Here is a 13,375-nt window from a genome sequence, read left to right as displayed (position 1 = left end):
CCCTTGGTACACGCTTCGCCTCGCTTCGCTTTTGAATCAACATAAAATGCCCATAAAACAATTAAACAAAGGAAATGTTCTGCGTCTAGCAGTTCGTCTGGATGGGATCGGTCCTTACGCCAGTAAGACCCTAGCCATGTGCAATGCAACTAGGGTTCGGCTTCGGATGCAGTCTCGAATGTGATTTCATACTCAACAATCTTCCGTATCGCACCAATGTCGCTCGACAGTGTCGACATGGTGAAGGTTCTCTCCACGGGATCCAACGTGAGTTCGTCGCTCATTTCGTCGCTGGTGATGACTATGCTTCGCGTGATCCCTTGTACGTTCCTGGGTCCAGTGTAAGGACTCCACCGTCTAGTCTGACGTTTGGATAGGTCGGCAGGTTCGGAGACATCACGTGCTGTTAACTCTGACTCGGAGACCCAAAGTGGGAAGCGGGTGGCGATGGGAAGGCGACACATTGGTAGGCATGTGCAGATGATGGCTAGGTTTTGTTCGATGATAGACCACATGGTGGAACTGATGTTGACTAAGAAGAGTGTCAGTACTGGTAAAGCATGTGTTGCGATGTGAAAGGAGAAACATACAAGTTGTGTCGGGAGTTTTAGCTGTGAATGAGAGAGTTGTCGTGCGCACGATAGACGTTGTGATGACACTGGACAGGCATTAGTTTAAATGTTTTTTTTTTTTTGACTTGGAGTTTCACTTACAGACCACCGCCCGTAGCGAGAAGCATGATCAGCCCTCTCTTTTGAGTGACCGACAGTTTGCTAGTGCAGATAGGGTGCATGGGAAGCATCAATATCAGACTGTCTGTCGCGATAGAGAAGCCAGCGTTTGCGAGCCAGAACTTTTCCAGGTCGATGCAAGTGGGGGGCATCGACTTGTCCCAGGCGCCGCTGATGGGATAGCATTGCAAGATAGACAGGGTCACTGAGGCTATCATGTAACAGGTGACAAGACCCATGAGAGTAAAGCAACACCTGCGGAACCATCTGTGGACGAAGATGCGGAGGTAGAGGAGGAGCATTGAGATCTTGGCCAGGTTCATGGTGAGTTTGTAGAAGATCTGAGCAATATAGTATAGCTAATTCGAGTTAGTATACTGAGGAGACTTTTTTGTAACTTGAGTATGGTATGTACCTTGAGTGATATTATCTTGTCACTTGGGGTCAGTGTCTTGATATGTTGGCCAAAGCCATAATTGCACGCAACCATCATGATGGTCTGAACAGCCACAGCACATGACTACATCATGTTTGTTAGTATAGTCTCTTGTAAAGATCTCTATAGTAGTTACACCACTTACAAAAGATATTATAATGGTCATGTCATCCCAGCCTAGCCCCGTTCTCCGTGTTATGCGACTCCAGAATCGGAAAGCTATGAAAAGAGGTGTAACAAGAAAGAAAACAATGCTTGGAGCATAAACCTGCATCGCGTTGCTCTCGGTTGATGTAAACTCCGAAGCCATTGTGGGCAATTAAGGTAGTGAATGCGATTAAAGGAATGTGACAGTGTGTAGTGTAGTGCTGTGTTTTGTAGTATTATACAGTGACATGTAACATTGCAAGACACCAAGTTTGAGAGTCGAGACAGATCTGGAGATGCACGTTAGATATAAGTAAGTAAAGAAGGGAGACTCTCTTCAGCCTTGGTATCTCTGAGACGATCCGCATGGCCATGGCCTGGCTTGGCTCGTTGGGATGAAATTCTGTATTCTCGTTGCTTTTGTGCAGGGGGGTTGATACGGTCCACGATAGATTAAGAATACCCAATTATAAATCTGACGGGCTGGCTGGGCTGGGATGACAGCTGAGGTGTGTGATACAGTAAAACATGATGTATCGGTATGCCCGTGGAATTGTTTTTGTTTTGTTGAAGAGTGGTAGTTGATATGGATATTGGACATCAGCCGGGGTATTGAGCCCTGAACAAGATCGTATAAATTTTGTATTGAAAATATAGGTTCCTGAACGAATAGAATTATAGCATCTTGCCTATTTAGACGGCATTTATTACAGCCGGGGGCGTGTTGCTGTGGTGTTAATACCAAGTGTGTATATATTTCTTTTTTCTCTGCAGCTCACTCAAGGATTTCATGCGAAAGGCTCTGATTCTCTCTCTCATTTGCACCATGTATGCAGGAACTACAGTATCCATCCGACTGCCTAGGATTCCAGCCAATCGTGACTTGCGCTTTCTTTTGCTGCAGCCCCCAAGTGAGACATTAGTCCTGCTGGCTGTTACAGCTGAGTGCTGAGTACCAGGATCCAGAGACAAAGCTCCAGGAAAAAGCAAACACACTCAGTGCAACGCAACATATTAGCATAACACTAGGTAGCGAGATCGATCGAAATCTGAGTAATCGATCCAAAGAATTAGAAGAAAAGAAGAAAAATAAGACCCAATCTTGCTAAATTTTGACATGTTTCCAGAAACCAAGTTTTCGGTTCTTTGAGGCTATCTCATATTACATTCATGCAAGATATGGCATATAAGTGCATGTAACGTAGATCATAAGAAATGCATGCGCATCTTTCTACTGTGTTGTCTGTAATGTTCGTATTTGGCAAGTCTTTCGAAAGCTGCAACGGAAGAATATTCATGGAACAGACTCTGAGAGATAGCACAGCACATATTCATCTTGAAACCAGCCGAAATGCAGTGCTTGATCGTGTAGAAAGGCCAACACAAATTCGCTGAAGTTGCTGCTTTCAGCACTCAATGATACCCTCCCTCCTTGCATCTTTTCCCCACTCCCCACAACAGGGCCTGTCACATCAGGTCCATCATTGTCAGGTCCGTCAACCCGGAGGCGCCGATTTGTTTACAGATCTACAAATTACGGTACATGCTTCTTTTGTGACAGGAGATGAGCGGAGAAAATAATAGAATGGAATGAGGAGATCACAGTATCCAACAATGGAGCTGCCGTCAGATATCAAACACGGAACCAAATAGTTCCATACCAGAAGCCAGGGGGTTAGCTAGGATAGCCAGTAGGGCTATACGGATACTGGCCTCAGGGTATCAGAAAAATCGACTGCTGGGAGCATAAGAGATAAAATTATTAGGATGTCTTATGGCACTTAGACTAAGCTTCTTAGACTACTTATTTTTATATCCTGAGACTTAGGAGGCCAACTTTTCTGCTACCCACTAGACTGGGCCAGTCACAGTGGATGTTGATTGACTCGTATCTTCTATTAGGTCGCGTGCCTAAATATGTAATAATTTGTCGCTGTTGTCGTAGGGTAAGTTCGTTTGTTGAGTACAATAACGCCTGTGCTGTTCAAACCGGATAACAAACAGTTCGACTTAACTTTCTTTTCTTAGCGCTACAAATAAACAAACGAAAATGAACACTTTTCTGCCAATACTTACTCTTACAAACCTTGGGCGATTCAACACAGTATCATACAATGACCGACTGACCGTTTTCGCGTTGGCGTGCAGTGCCATACTGCTGCCCGTTTGTTATGTACGAGCTTCATACTTAAGTCCAAAGTTATGATACAAAAGACACATCACATCTCCAATGAAAGCATCATCGCCAACTGATCATTCATACTACACCAAAGAGTATGGAAGACAATACTCGGTTGTCGGTCTGGGACCGAGTGTAAGTGATCAACCACAAATGCAACTCATCATTACCATCACTAACCACCATGAAGCGCTGGCGAGACGGGCGAGCTATTGTCTCCAGTATCAGATGCTACATCCGTAAAGGCTCGCACTCTCTGCGCCTACTCCGCATACAACCGCGGTCCTCCCAAGGATTTCAAAGAACCCATGCTCGGATATGACATGGAGAGGCACAAAGGGATCTATCCTAGCGCGAGATGCATCCTGGTTGAGACGCTCATCGACGACATCCCCACGACAGAGTACTCTGTCTACATCTTCAATGACGTTGATATAGCAGACAAGACCAAGCTCGACATGTCAAAGCTTCCTGACTGGACCGATGAAGATGGGCTGCAGAATATCTTCTTCCCTCACCACTCTACCGCTGCTCAGCCGGTGAACCACTACCACGCTGTTGTCGGTTCCGGATTCCCCTATCCGGACTTTGCTCAGAACGGTAGTACTACCGTCAATCTTCGCATCGGCCCTGGTGGCGTTGAACATGAGTGGAATCCCGACTTCGGCATCTATCCAAAAGACGTGTTTCCTTTTCAAGAGACAAACCGGAGTTATCTAGTCGCCTACGGCACCGCGACTTGCATCAAGCTCAAATTCGAAATCTGGAATGACAAGCACGAACCAGTCGTCTTCGGCCCAGAGGACAGCGTGGTCAAGGGTCGTGAAGTAAACCAAATGTACTGGCATGACACCGCTCGTGTTATCATCGGACAGCCGAACCACCCGTTCAAGATCTCGCTCAACTTTCGCTTCGTCAAAACCCAGCACCCGGACCCTGAAGCTCCCCATCGGACTGGTGTTCAGATGTTCAGCATACGCCGCATCAGAGCAAAGACAGAGCCTGTCACTTCTTCCGTCAAGGGGAGGCTTGTGAATACATACACATACACCATCACACTCATGAACCGTTAGCAACTAGAGAACAAAAGTTGAAGAGGATAATGAGGTTCCCTGATCCACGGCTGCTGGACCATTACTATGTTCTGTAGGACAGGATCCCAGACGAAATAAACAAATGTCTTGTAGCACAACCTCCATGTTTGCCTCATTCAGCGACTGACACTCCTTTCTGAACACCGTAAATAAACACAGCGAACCACTGTCGCTACCACTATTACATCCGAACATGTCCTTCCGACCTTGTTCACTTCTTTATTTACTCTTCTCCTCTCTTGCAACGGAACTGAGCGAGCGCTTGTCCTCGTGGCCCCTGTCCTTGTCCCATCAAGGACATCACCCTCGCATAGCACAAAAAGAACACCCATTCAGATACCACTCATCATTCGGCGGAACAATACACTGAACCGAAAAATGGACTATCCAAACTCCCGTACACGATGTTGCTATCATCTGTCCGAAATCAGTATATAAAATACTCTGCTTCTCAAGCCAGACTCCCTTTCCCCTTTCTCGTCAAAACACACACAGCATCCCTTGTCAAAAGCAAAACGTTATACATCACTGGTAACGTAACCTGTACGACAAGATACCTTCTCGTGATCAATTCTTTAGCTTTTGGTCAACAACTACCGAAAAACATTTGCACGACAAAGGGGAGTGAGAAACAAAAACAATCGGCCTTCTCTCACAAAGAGGTCAAAATAGAAACAACAAAAAGGTAAGTTTTCCCTGGCCCTGATCGTAGGAACTAATAGAGAGAGATAGGCCTCCGGGAGAGAGATCAGAGCAACCATGGATCATAGGCGCACCACGAGTGCCTCGCATGTCCAGGCTGGATTCGACGCCGATGCCAATCCGCATAGATATGCGTCTACTACGAGCGGCGTTAGTTACACCCACAGCTCAGTCCTGCCGGGCAATGTCTCCATCGCAGACTCGGACGAGTTCAAGGAAGAAGGCTCATGTGATCTCAGCGACTACGAGCTCGAAGGTCCTAGTCCTCACGGGACGTATTACACTACGGCTAATCATCTGCATGATTCTTCGCATCCCAGGCCTATTGCTTCTCATCAGGGGGAATCCTATGCCAACGCCGATGAATCTGTAAGAAGAGACTTCCAGCCCGGGAATGATCTTCCCAGAAGCTCTCCATACCAGCACCAGAGAAATTCCTACTCTGGGAATTTCAGCCAGCCAGGCCGCTATGCCACAAGCTATCAGAACCGAAGGACATACTCTGCCTCCCACGGCGGACGCAGTCTTCGCCAGACGTATCCGTCGGATCACTACGATGAAGCAGGAAACTACATCGGTCCACCGCCAGTGCACGACAACCCCAGCGATCTCGTCTCGTTCCCTCGTCTCCCCGACTCGGATTTGTCTTCGCTAGAAGATGAACAGGAAAACACAGGGTCTCATCGACACATTTCCATGTCCGAAACTAGTAAACGGTCTTTCTCGGAGCAGCTCGTCAGTGGTGTGCGCAACCTGTTGAATTCGGAATCGAACAAAGATCAAGTTCCCCCGCAGCCACCGCGCACTGGGGCCTATCTTTTCTGCCGGCACTATCTTATTGAGGAGTGTGCTTGTATCACTCCTTTAGAGGATGACGGAGTTGGGGACTACTGTCAAAAATGTTGGGAAGGGCGTTGTGATGGGCCGAGACCACCACAATCAGTGGTTAGAAGGTCATTATGGTAAGAAGGATGGGACTATTGCTTTGAGACTGTGGAAAGGGTAGCATGATAGAATGAGTGGGCATGATACCAGACGGAGGATATATCCATACATGATTTTTGGTGACAGGTATTTGCTTTTGCTAGGTATTAATCGTACAGAGAAACAATGTTTGTACAAAACAAGTGTGTTTAAAAGTGCCAAATGATCAAAAAAAGTGAACATAAGTGAATGTTATGTATTATCGTTCAACAATGATATATTTGTCCGAGCTGTAATATGTCCCGAAACAGTCAAAGAACATGTTCTTCGTACAATAGGCAGTCCAGAACCAGTGACCCAGGGTTTGTTAAAGAGAAGAGAAGAAGAAGAAAAAAAAACCCCGAATAGAAACAAAAGAACCTGACTCCATATGCTATGCATGTCTCATCAACGCCTTGCTTATTCGCCAGAGATACCATATCTCGAACCCCATAATTTATATCCGTTAAAAGTCCCTCAAGACGTGACACGCCTGACCCAAAGAGTGGAAGGCTCAAAGGCTGCCTCTCTCTCAGCACGCTTGTTGGCCCTGTAGAGCTTGAGACCCAGGTCATGCTCTTCTCTTTGAATCTCGGCCAACTCTTCCTTGAGCCCCTCAACCTTCTTCTTCTCAATCTCGCGCTTGCGCATCACTTCCGTGCTCGACAAAATCCTGTCGGTAGGCATCAACTCCGTCATCTGCTTGATGCTCTTGTTGATGTTGTTGCGCCTGTGGGCCAGACTATCGAGTCGAGCAGTGAGGAATGCTACACGGTCATGTGCTGATTGAAGCTCGGGCGGTGCGGGTGGAAGTGCCTTGTCGGTGGAAACGTTCGAGTCAAAATGCTCATTCGATGGTGAAGCCGACTTCATTGAGATGACGATTGGTACGTTGGAAGCCCTTCTGAAGTTGTCTCCGCCTGGTACTGGTCTCCTACGATCCATCACTGAGGGGGTCTGCTTTGGTGTATCTGGTCGCTCTTCTTCGTCAGGCACAACTGGTGACTTGGCAGCAGCTGTGTTGCAAGTTGTAACACTGAAACGAGATGCAGGCTGCGCCCAAGGATCTTCCGGTGTGGATAGTCCTGCCGGTTCAATCGGGTTGAGGAGTGATTTGTCGCCAATAATCGTGTTCTCGGTAATTGCTGAGTAGACGGAACTCGACCAAGAAGAATGAGGGTTGTGCGTTGAGGGGGAAGGTTTCCTTCTTATGGCCTTCATCTGATCAGGCACCATGTTTGGCGTGAGCAAAGATGTCGCAGTTTGTGACATGGCGGGCTGAGACGGCGGCGGCGAGCCAGTATTTGGAGGGCTAGGATAAGAGTGCGAAACAAGTTCGGGTGATGGTGTTTTATAAGTCTCGTTAGACCTCTGGGCGGGCCGTGACGGGACGTGTTGTCGAACTGTTCCAGCATTGCCGCTATGTGTTTCAGGCTTGACACCACCACCAAGTGCAACCCGCTTACTGGCCTTGCGCCGCAAGCTCAATGGAGCAACTGATGGATCATCCCGGACTGGGTCAATCATGGGTGCACGTCCACTTGCTCCATTCCATGGTGGTCTAGTGTCGAGAGGCTCGGGCTTCGCTCTGGCAAACTTTCGGATCCGCTGTCCAAGTGACGGAGAAGTGTTGCTTTGCTGCCCACCAGTGACAATGGTTGTGGACCCGAATGGTTTTTGACTGCCGTAATATGACGGATGCATGTTTTCCCATGGCTTGCTGGCATCCGCGAGCTCATCGGTGGATTTGGTGGTTCGAAGTTGTGAAGAAAGGCCAGGGCTCATTGGCTTATCACGGCGCATTTGCGGTATTTGGCTGCGAAGCTGTGCTTGTAATTGAGAGGGTGTTAATCGGCGTTCTCCAAGAAGATCCAACTGAGATAAGTTGGGAGAATCGTCGATTGGAGAGACGTCTTGTGAGTTTGGCCTGCAAGCAAGGCATCGGATTAGCGATTTTATTCTGAACCGAAGGACTCTCATATTGTGTGAAAGCACGGCGTGCGATAGTAGTAGGAACCAAACAGGAATGAACACAGGAAGCGTGTCTGATCTTGGAACTGAGAACCGAGAGTTTTCGATACTTGAATGCCAAAATTGACTGTACTTTCAAAAGAGAAAAAACCAAGATTGGTGTATCAAAGCAAACAGTGTGCCCAAGAACATGTAATGATTGCCAAAAGAAGGTTCGAAATTAGGAGATGGACTCACTTGTATTGTCTAGCATCAAACTCGGGAGAGCTTGGGGGCGAGATCTCGACGCCCATAGGACGTCCATACATGTCTGTGGCAGGAACCTTTGAGTGAGATGGCTTCAAATATTGTAAATAACGGGAGTGACGACTGCTTCTTCGGTCTTGGACGTCTTCGTTGGTGTAGATGGAGGAGGCAGGACGCCAGGGAGAGTCGTCCTCGCCTTGAAGTCGTTGCGGATTTCGAGGAGGTTTCACTCGGATATCGTCAGATCCGAGGACAGGGGAACTGTGAAGGAAAGAAGAAACATGTTAGTCAGGTGCGAATACGTTGTTGTTAATGCCATTTAAGATATTAAGTGGTGATATGGAAAGCGCGGGAGAGAGAAAAAAGACACGTAAAAGCGTCAGCGACTATGGCATCAGGATTGAGGCATTGCTGATGAGGTGCCTCGAAGCCGGCAGTATAAGGTGCATATCGACTCATCACTCGAGGTTGCGTGCGCAGTCGGCTCAAGTAGACTGAAACCCCAAATTGGCTTGGTATCATGCACTTGACTACAGGATTGTCGATCTCGAGCACACGTATTGCATGACGAACGACTCTAGTAGTTGCCGATCGTCGACTATTAGGGGAAGACTGAATGCCTTCGTCGCTTTGTTACCTGGTACATGTATACAAGACATGTGGTGGATGCAGGTAACATCGCTGCGCCGACGGCTGAGTCGGCTAAAAGTCCAACGGTTTGTCTGACGTGGCTGACGGAAGGAACGGTTTGTTCGAATCGGGAAAGGCAGTTGTTGAATAGGTGATGGGCAATAAATTCGAAAAAAGAAGCAAGTATATGAAAGCAAGCTAGCACTTACAGACGTGGTGGACCCGAGATGTCTGGTGTTCGGACTGTCTTACCACGGCGAATCTCGTATCTGAAAGGACCGTTTTGAATGCCAAGTCCGTTGAGTCGGTTTTCGAAATCTTCGTGAAGATGGGTTTGGTTTTCGTAAATGTCGTCACGGGACTTGTTTGAATTGGCGGTTTGATTGCTGTGGGCGCTCGAGGTCGATCGACTTTGTGGCAGTCCGTTGGAAGAGCTGTGATTCTGGCGAAGGAACGGTCGGTTCTTGAGTTCTTGAGGTGGCTGCTGGTGAAGACTGGGGCCATTGCCAGTTTTGAAGGTGTCCCACATGGCAGGCATCTTTGTCGTGCAGTGCAGTGCAATGCAGCGCAGTGTCAGCCACTGTTGGCCTTGACTGATATTGAGACGTTCGTGGGGAATGAGTGGTCAGGGAGTGCCTCGTGCTGGGCGCTACTGTAGTGCAGTATTGTTTATAGTTAGTTTGGCGATTATTTTTAGCGTAGTCCTCTAATATCCATCCAAATGCCTTCAGCTTCAGCTTTAGCTTGGGCACGAGATCTGGTTTGGGAATGCTGAGTGGTATAAGTGCTGACAGTGGGGACCTGAATCAGATGGAGGCCTTTTAGAAACCGGGGCTGAATGAATGTAAGAAAGGCCCGTGTGATTATTGGAAGGGATGAGTATAAGAAAAAAAAAGAAGAATTGACAAGTCGTGTACTGGAGGCACGAGTCCAGCTCCAAGCCAAAGTCGAAGTCGAAGGTCGAGCAAGAGAATGATGAATTGCGCGAACGCACGAACAGACAGGCAAGCAAGTAAACAAAGGAATGTGGACTGGAGTGAGAAGAAGAAGGAGGGGGGAAAAGAAGAAAAAAGAGAACCAAGCTCAACAGATAAGAGAGGGAGAAAAAGGCCAACGGGGATGTGATTCCTTGTCAACAAGGAAGATGTTGACCTGGGGTTCTTTAATGAGAATCTTCGCAACGATGACGGTTGGCTAGCGGCTGGCCTGGTCTCCAGTTAGCTGGAGCCCACTGTACTCGCTCGGGTGGTGTATTAATTTCAGGCCCGGTGCTTGCATTCAATTCAGCGCCAACCAATTCGAATTCGGTTTGCTGGCGCCTCTAGATGAAATGAGACAGGGATACGGCAATACAACGGTCTCGCCAGATTTGTGGCCCTCGACAGACAGCCAACCGAGCGAGCATCGTTAGGCTGGTCTTGTGACCGACACTATAAGAGAAACCGCCCACTCGCTGGTTCGTGTTTACCTTTGAATACTCTGGGTCTGTGGCCAGGGCGCAAAGTATGGAGGTCAGACACGATTGTTGGGTGTACAGGCGCCAGAGTTGCGGCGATTAGAGTATGGCCATGTAGTATGATTGGCTCAGATGAGCCGCGAGCACACTGGCCGCCTACTACGGAGTACTGACATTAGAATTAGTCGCCCGTCAAGCGCCAGTTTGCCCTGTTTTAACCAAAAAGAGGTACTAAGACAAACTATCCAATGAGCTAACCAATATCTAAATGTTTGTTTTGTTCCAAATTTTAAGTAGGTTTTTTATAATCAAATGAGTAAAATAAGTCGCTCAGATGTGCAGTGACTCGGTGATTGAGAAAAGATCAGATGAAAGATACCCTGCTTGTTCACCAGAATCAGGGAGTGATCTTCACTCTGTCACAGGCTAAAGTTCAAGCTACTGTATCACCTGTCGGATGGTAAAAGCTCCCATTTCCAAAAACTTGTATCTTGGCAGGATCGACTGGACCTTGAAAGACATCTTTCCCATCTGGGATACTGTCCCTGGCCCCAGCCTGTTTCAGATTCTCTCAGGGGACCACTACGGGTCCTCTTAAAGTAGAGCTGGTACGCATGTAGATTTGTATGAAACTGGGGGCACCTTCTGTGCCCCTTCAACGTTCAACGCCAAGTGGGTCCTTTCAAAGCAGAAAAAGAAACAACAACCCAGTCGTTTCTTGTCTGTTAGTCTGTAAGCCACAAGTTCATTTGGGCCAGAACTACAGAGATTTGACAAGTCATGATGTTAATGAGGTATCGCTAATTAAGTGCTAAACTTCTGTAACTTGTTCTGTTTAGGAATTTGTTCCTTCTTCTCGTCGTGAGGCCGCCTAAATCGAGCAGCGGTATTCCTTTCTCAGCTATGGAAAGTCGAAGCCCTATGTACAACCCTGGTCCTAGTCTTGAACAACATCCCCTTGTCGACAATCCCGTTGGACCCGTATTCTACCGCTGTTACCGCTGCTCGCGTAAGTTGTTCTATTGTTCCTAATAGAAAGCCATCAGGAGATTTTGAGTTATCCGAGTCCCTGCAGCGGGTCAACAGATCGCAATAACAATAAACTTTGTCCTCTTCTTAGTACATCAATGCGTTAAATCCATGTCCAGATCCGATTATCCGCACGCTACTACTATATATATAGTATATATACCGGAGAGTATTTCCATTCTCAAAAGTGATTCCGGCTTATGACCCATGTATAGAAAAAGCAATATGCCGTGTTAGACAGAGTATAGGTCCTCGTCATTTGTCAAGTATCTTGTCTTGGCTTAATTTCAGGCTTCAAGTCATAATAATCATATAAATAAAAGCTAAACTCTGACAGTACTAAGGTCCAGACCTGCGCCCATTCACAGTCCAGTAAACTCTTTGACTTGTCTGTCTACTGCCAGTCTTGTAAAATCGTATCTCCTTGCTTAATTTGAGCCGCTTCCAACCCATAGACCCACAATGATCTTCTTTTGACTTCATCTCTTGCTTCTTTTCCTGTCTCAAGTTCATCCGTGCCATTCAAATACAGCAATCTGCCCTTCGGGGCCTCTGTTTCAAAAGCCAGGCGGACTGCATCCGCAGCGCTTTTATACAGGGGACGATAAGGTCCGTTGGGGTTGTACCAGACAAGAAGAGGAGAAACAATCGGGAGGGCGATCTTGATGGTATTATACATGAGAGAACTACCTCTTCGGACGAGGTCAGAGCCCATAGCACCTGGGTCTAGGCCCGTTACTGTGATATTGGACAGTTGCGGATCTTGGGCGAGACGGTTCACTATTTCATGCCTGGAGGTCGATGCGTCAGTTCAATGTTTAGTTGACGAGCATATGAGTGACTTACATGAGCATCACGGCACACAACTTGCTTGCTCCATATCGTCGAAAGCCAGTAAGCCACCCTCCACCAGTGTCTGGTCTACTCCATTTGCCCTTGGCGAGCTCGTCTGGACCGGGAAAGAGGCTATCATAACCCTCATAACAGGCTGCACCGCCCAGGTTGTTACGCGAATCATCAATGCTGTTGTTTTCGTTAGCTTAAGAAAACCTGCCTGTTCGTGTTGACTCACTCATGAGACCAGCTCCCAATTATGAGTATCCTACTCTTCTCTTTATCCATACTCTGAAGTAGAAGGAGGACCAGGAGTTGGTTGGCCAAGTAATTCACTTGCCAAGTAGTTTCGTAGCCATCGTCCGTCATGGTCTAGGAAAATAAGCATCTCAGAATGTCAAAAATCGTAGGAGCGGGGCTCACAATTTGTTCGTGATCTTGATACCCGGCGTTGAGAATGAGAACTTTGATAGGAGGCAAGTCTCCAGCAGCTACTCGACGGTTGATCTCGGCTGCCGTTGTCTTGACGCTGGCTAGTGAACTGAGATCCATATCGATAACATCGTGTTTGTGAGACTTTGGGGCTACACTTAAAATCTTCTGGAGTCGAGTTGCCGTTGCTGCTTTTCTGACAGTGTACAGCCCTGTATAATTGCTGGCCAACTCGGGCTTGTGAATTATATCAGTCACAATGGCGGAACCAAGTCCTCCATTGGTACCGGTAACCACTACAGTGCCTTTAGAAGTTGACATGATCATGTGACAATGAGTTTCTTCGTCAAGAAGAGTAGAACGAGGAGCATGCAACGCTTTCTTCCTTAGGAGAACGTTATACTTATACTAAAGCTTTATGGAGGTAGCTCTAATGTCCGCAGAACGTCTTCAGTCCACTTTTGTTAGTGGTACTCGTCTATATAGTGTCATTATCAAGGCAACTAAAGTTTAGTACTAACAAAA

General features: G+C 47.3%; 6 protein-coding genes across 6 annotated transcripts; 2 read left to right on the top strand and 4 right to left on the bottom strand.

The window, feature by feature from the left end:
- Positions 1-149: 149 nt before the first annotated feature.
- Positions 150-1,477, bottom strand: FGSG_00994 (uncharacterized protein; the record flags this gene model as incomplete). Its single annotated transcript, XM_011318441.1, has 5 exons — positions 150-532; positions 591-658; positions 714-1,072; positions 1,147-1,251; positions 1,313-1,477. The coding sequence occupies 5 exons, from the start codon at positions 1,475-1,477 to the stop codon at positions 150-152; spliced, it is 1,080 nt and encodes a 359-aa protein (XP_011316743.1).
- Positions 1,478-3,590: 2,113 nt separating this feature from the next.
- Positions 3,591-4,566, top strand: FGSG_00993 (uncharacterized protein; the record flags this gene model as incomplete). Its single annotated transcript, XM_011318440.1, has 2 exons — positions 3,591-3,628; positions 3,684-4,566. 2 exons carry the CDS (start codon positions 3,591-3,593, stop codon positions 4,564-4,566), a joined length of 921 nt encoding a protein of 306 aa, XP_011316742.1.
- A 780-nt stretch (positions 4,567-5,346) lies between these two features.
- On the top strand, positions 5,347-6,275 carry FGSG_00992 (uncharacterized protein; the record flags this gene model as incomplete). The annotated part of the gene is made up of 1 exon (XM_011318439.1): positions 5,347-6,275. The coding sequence occupies one exon, from the start codon at positions 5,347-5,349 to the stop codon at positions 6,253-6,255; it is 909 nt and encodes a 302-aa protein (XP_011316741.1). The 3' UTR covers positions 6,256-6,275.
- Positions 6,276-6,729: 454 nt separating this feature from the next.
- FGSG_11877 (uncharacterized protein) lies at positions 6,730-7,125 on the bottom strand (the record flags this gene model as incomplete). The annotated part of the gene is made up of 1 exon (XM_011318438.1): positions 6,730-7,125. The coding sequence occupies one exon, from the start codon at positions 7,123-7,125 to the stop codon at positions 6,730-6,732; it is 396 nt and encodes a 131-aa protein (XP_011316740.1).
- A 2,179-nt stretch (positions 7,126-9,304) lies between these two features.
- On the bottom strand, positions 9,305-9,637 carry FGSG_11876 (uncharacterized protein; the record flags this gene model as incomplete). The annotated part of the gene is made up of 1 exon (XM_011318437.1): positions 9,305-9,637. The coding sequence occupies one exon, from the start codon at positions 9,635-9,637 to the stop codon at positions 9,305-9,307; it is 333 nt and encodes a 110-aa protein (XP_011316739.1).
- A 2,341-nt stretch (positions 9,638-11,978) lies between these two features.
- FGSG_00990 (uncharacterized protein) lies at positions 11,979-13,171 on the bottom strand (the record flags this gene model as incomplete). The annotated part of the gene is made up of 4 exons (XM_011318436.1): positions 11,979-12,375; positions 12,431-12,607; positions 12,657-12,790; positions 12,842-13,171. The coding sequence occupies 4 exons, from the start codon at positions 13,169-13,171 to the stop codon at positions 11,979-11,981; spliced, it is 1,038 nt and encodes a 345-aa protein (XP_011316738.1).
- Positions 13,172-13,375: the final 204 nt, after the last annotated feature.

This window comes from Fusarium graminearum, chromosome 1, assembly GCF_000240135.3.
Source record: "Fusarium graminearum PH-1 chromosome 1, whole genome shotgun sequence".
Classification (NCBI taxonomy): Eukaryota; Fungi; Ascomycota; class Sordariomycetes; order Hypocreales; family Nectriaceae; genus Fusarium; species Fusarium graminearum.
This window is presented reverse-complemented; position numbering and strand designations above follow the sequence as displayed.